Source organism: Frankliniella occidentalis, unplaced genomic scaffold (genome assembly GCF_000697945.3).
Source record: "Frankliniella occidentalis isolate FOCC.00 unplaced genomic scaffold, Focc_3.1 Scaffold179, whole genome shotgun sequence".
Lineage (NCBI taxonomy): Eukaryota > Metazoa > Arthropoda > Insecta > Thysanoptera > Thripidae > Frankliniella > Frankliniella occidentalis.
This window is the reverse complement of record NW_026267305.1, coordinates 310,155-314,445: the sequence shown is the minus strand read 5'-3', so window position 1 is coordinate 314,445 and position 4,291 is coordinate 310,155. Positions and strand designations below refer to the sequence as shown.

General features: G+C 46.0%; 1 protein-coding gene across 3 annotated transcripts in view; it reads left to right on the top strand.

Annotated features, from left to right (window-relative positions):
* Positions 1 to 4,291, top strand: part of LOC113210637 (cytochrome P450 6A1) — a 23,905-nt gene that overhangs the window by 3,838 nt on the left and 15,776 nt on the right. For all 3 annotated transcript variants that reach the window (XM_052271939.1, XM_052271937.1, XM_052271936.1), the window contains exons 2-4: positions 314 to 633; positions 1,100 to 1,310; positions 2,731 to 3,009. In XM_052271939.1, the coding sequence (XP_052127899.1) occupies positions 332 to 633; positions 1,100 to 1,310; positions 2,731 to 3,009 (792 nt within the window). In that variant the 5' untranslated portion in view covers positions 314 to 331. The remainder of the gene's footprint in view (positions 1 to 313; positions 634 to 1,099; positions 1,311 to 2,730; positions 3,010 to 4,291) is intronic.

Here is a 4,291-nt window from a genome sequence, read left to right as displayed (position 1 = left end):
TCTTTATAATACGAAGACTTCTCTTCGTAAGAAACTAAGAGTGTAGAGCATATGTAAAAAACCGAAGGGCCTTTTTGCCTGTTCAGTGGGGCTGTCTCTTTTTCGTGTTTCAGCTATGTGATGATAAGAGATCCTTCACAGATTCGTCTTTGTTACCGGGCGCTCTGCAGATGTTGCTTTGTTCGACGGACGCGTCGAATTATGGCGAATGAATTTTAAATTTATAAAAAAGAGAAGAATTTCACCGTTTAAAAACTGGGAAGTTTCCGAAAATTTCTAACAGCAGTGCTCGGCATACCTTTAATTTTCGCAGTGCTTCCCTACTCCCGCCATGATTGTGCCCTCCGTGCTCGCGGCCGTGGCCGCGCTACTGGCTGCCGTCTGGTACTACTTCACACGCAACTTCAGCTACTGGACTGACAGGGGCATCGTGTCCTGCAACCCCTTCTCGCTGACAGGCGACGGTGGCGGCGGCCTGCCCTTCGGCAAGCCTTTCTACGAGCTGCTCACGCCCATCTACCAGAAGTACAAGGGCAAGGAGCGCTTCGTGGGCACGTTCCAGGCGCGGCGCCCAGTCCTGGTCCCCATCGACCCGGAAGTCACCAAGGCCATCCTCACGAAGGACTTTAGCCAGTAAGGACACGTTTAACAAAATTAGGGCATCTCTGCCTAGCATAAGTATAGCATCCCTGACTATCATAACCTGAAGCATTGAACCCCCTGCCTCACCTCACATATTCCAAATGGTACCTGCTATCCCCTAGGTAATGTAAGGCAGGGGTAATATAAATTAGGTAGAGTAGAAGGGATGTTTTCGAAGTAAACGACATATTAACGTTCTTAAACCAAAAAAATATCATATTTAAATTTTCTTTTTAAGGTCGGGGTCCGTCCTGCCTTGTAATTCTCAGTGTAGCCATTTTTAAACAAGTTATAACTTTCCCTCTTAAAAAAACGTGACAGGCTGTTAAGAAATAAGTTATGGAGCCTTGATTCTACGGTAAAACAATACGTCAATTGTTTCGAAAACTTCCAATATATAACAGTGTGGGTGGGCATAAAGTTTCTGTTTGAATTAAAAATTTTCATGTTTCGGCAGTTTTCACGGTCGCGGCAACCCCACTGACGAGAGTGATCCTTTCAGCCAGAACCTTTTCTTCCTAGAAGGCGCACGATGGAAAAACCTAAGGATGAAGCTGAGCCCCACTTTTACCTCGGGCAAACTCAAGGGCATGTTTCCCTTGATGTCCGGCATCACCGATCAACTGAATGAGGCGGTGCGGGACAAGGCCGCGAAGGCTGACAACGAGGTAGGAGGAAGATTAAATGCACTCTACAGCTAAAAGAAAATTGACACCTCTGTTGGCAGGTTTTCGACCTGACCTTTGAAATGTCTCGAAAACGAATTCAAAATGATATCTCTCTTGAGTACACTGTTGTATGTACGAGGGTTCAAAGAATAATTTCAGAGCAAAATTAGTCACTTGACAATTTAATTGATCACCCTGTTGCCTATTGTTGGCCTGTAGGGACGCCAGGAAAATAAATATGGTAGTTGTGTGGTTGCACGGAAAAAAAAGACTTTGTTGTGGGGATCAGTTCTGTTTGGTAGGCTAAATTCGATAGCTGGAATCGAGAATCCGATACTCACAAGCAGGGGTTGGTTCTCACGACCGGACACTTGTACGAAGAGAACCAAGCTGGGGTTTGTTCTATTCGTACAAGTGTCCGGTCATGGCAACCAACCCTTGGTTGTGGGTCTCGGATTCTCGATTCCAGCTATCGAATTTACCCTACCAAACATAATCGATCCTGACAACGAAGTCATTTTTTTCCGTGTGTGATACAGTGATTAGTCACCTTTTTTTCACGTGTCAATCGGTTACCAATTTTGATACGGACAAATCGACAAGCGAGAGTAAGAGCCGCTTTCCTCTAGCGAGCGTTTAGAAACCTCCCCCCTCTAGCGAGCGTTTAGAAAGCCGCTTACCTCTGCAGACTGTTTGGAAAACCGCTCAAATGACATTTTTACACATTTTGAGTTATCGGTATCATTATAATCAGCGTCTTTTGAGAATCGCTTGATACCAATATCTCAAAATGCATAGAAGATCCATTTCAGCGGTTTTCCAAACAGTCTGCACAGGTGAGCGGTTTTCTAAGCGGTCAGTACAGGTAAGCGGTTGTTATTATCGTGTGGCGAAATTTGCCTATTCACAACACATACCACATTATTGTTCATAGTCGAAACGCAAAGAAACGCAACCACATGTGGTTGGTCATATCAAAAACTTAATCCAAAATTGTATACAAATATCCGCTTCTCGGGTACTATGTTCTCGAGGCCGCCACCGGGCGCAGGACGCGCGGCAGCTGAGGATAACCCGATGTGTGGTTACTACCTGAGGTAAGTAGTCAGCAACGCCCACATCCCTCCTCTCTTTGTGACACAGGGTCTAAATACCCGATTTTGAGTTATGTCGCCCCGGTGCCAGTACGAGCACTGTTGATCGGGGACGATTACTGATGGCGAGGAAATGTAGCGGGATCATAGACCTATCGAACAGTTTTCCTGCATTTGCACCGAAAAGGCGAGCATGTGCCGGAGTGGCCTGTTTGGCGGGACGCTGTACAGTCCGCTCGCCGCGCTCCTCCCCCGTGGCGTACGCTGGATGCTGGACGCTGCTGGACCGGGAGAGGGCTCGTTGTGATCGTTGACTGGGGTTGCAGGTGGAGTTCAAGGAGCTGCTAACCCGCTACAGCACGGACGTGATCGGGTCGGTGGCCTTCGGCATCGACTGCAACACGGTCAGGGGTGAGAGCGACGAGTTCTACCTCATGTCGCGCGAGCTGTTCAGCCGCAACCTGCTGGGTCTCTTCCGCTTCTTCCTCGTCTCCATCCACCCCGTGTTCGTCAAGCTGCTCCCCTTCCGGACTGTCTTCAGGGGCATGACCACGTTCTTCCTCTGCCTCATGAAGGAGACGGTCGAGTACCGCGAGAAGAACAAGGTGCGAGAAGAATGTGCGATACCGCATCTATATTGATAGCGATCGCATCGATAAATCGTCGTGTCGGTCTTTTGAATTTGATATTCCGCTATTTGGTATCAATATTTCCACCCTCCTTACGAATAGGATAGGGACCTGAGTAGCATGGACGTCGAAAGGTTGTCGACCGACTGTTAAAAGTAGGTTCCGATAGCCCTTTGAGCAAATACTCTCTCCACTATTAGATGATGATAGAGATCTTTAAATCTACCTGGACAAATTTCCGAAAATTACTGGGTTTTTTTTAGTAATTTGCCAAAAATGGCCCAAATGAAACGGAAACGCAATCTTAAACATTAATGAAGGGTAGGTATTATTGTTTTCTGACTTCGAAATAGAAATTGAAGAATGCTTTGGTAGAAGCACCACCGCCATACGGACTGAATACAAACTGGAACGGGTTTAACGCGGGGACGTAGGATAAGAGATACTCCTCTCCTCACCGCCTGATTAACAGCCCTTTAAAATGTTTGCCTCCCCTACAAGAATCAGTAATCCATCCTTGCGTTCATTATTGGTCTTACGTCTGGCCTACCGCTGTGGCCACATGGAGTATTAATGTCGGTCCTCTGTGCTCAAATGCTCAAATGCGGCGAGAACTTGAAATGTGTAATTGAAGTTCATGAAGAATTGAAAGCCCAAAACCTGTACAAACGTTCGAAGCTTCGAGCAAAATAGAACAGAAATATGATTATGTCCGCTCGTAATAGTAGAATGTGCGAGTTATTCCATCAAAATTGGGCGGCCTGGATAAGCGGAACAGCCACCTCCATGCGTGCATCCGGTAAAAGTGTAACTAATGAGCAAAGTAAGTGCGGTTTATGACATGTCTTTAAGTAATTTACTAGATTTTTACTCAATTTTTTTAAATTTACTAATGCTCTCGAACCCTTCAGCAATACTAGACTCATTTTGCATATCTGTTCCATAGTGATTTCGATATCGCTACGATACCGGATTTTAGCCCGCCCTTCTGCTGTAGAAAAGCTATCTAGCGGGCTTATGCAAACGACCTCGTGTCTGTGTGTCTGTTTCACTGGAAGGAGATGTGCTGCTAGAGACTTGAAGTTTTCAGGATATCTTTACGAAACGAAACGCCTACGGCAAATCCTGGCAACCACTGACCACTGGGGCTGAAAGGGGGTATCAAAGAAAATGAGGTAGGTCAAAAAAGTCACAAAAAAAATTGTTTTATGATCTCATAAGGGGTAACTCGTCTAAGTAGAGTCCTTGGAAAAAAATT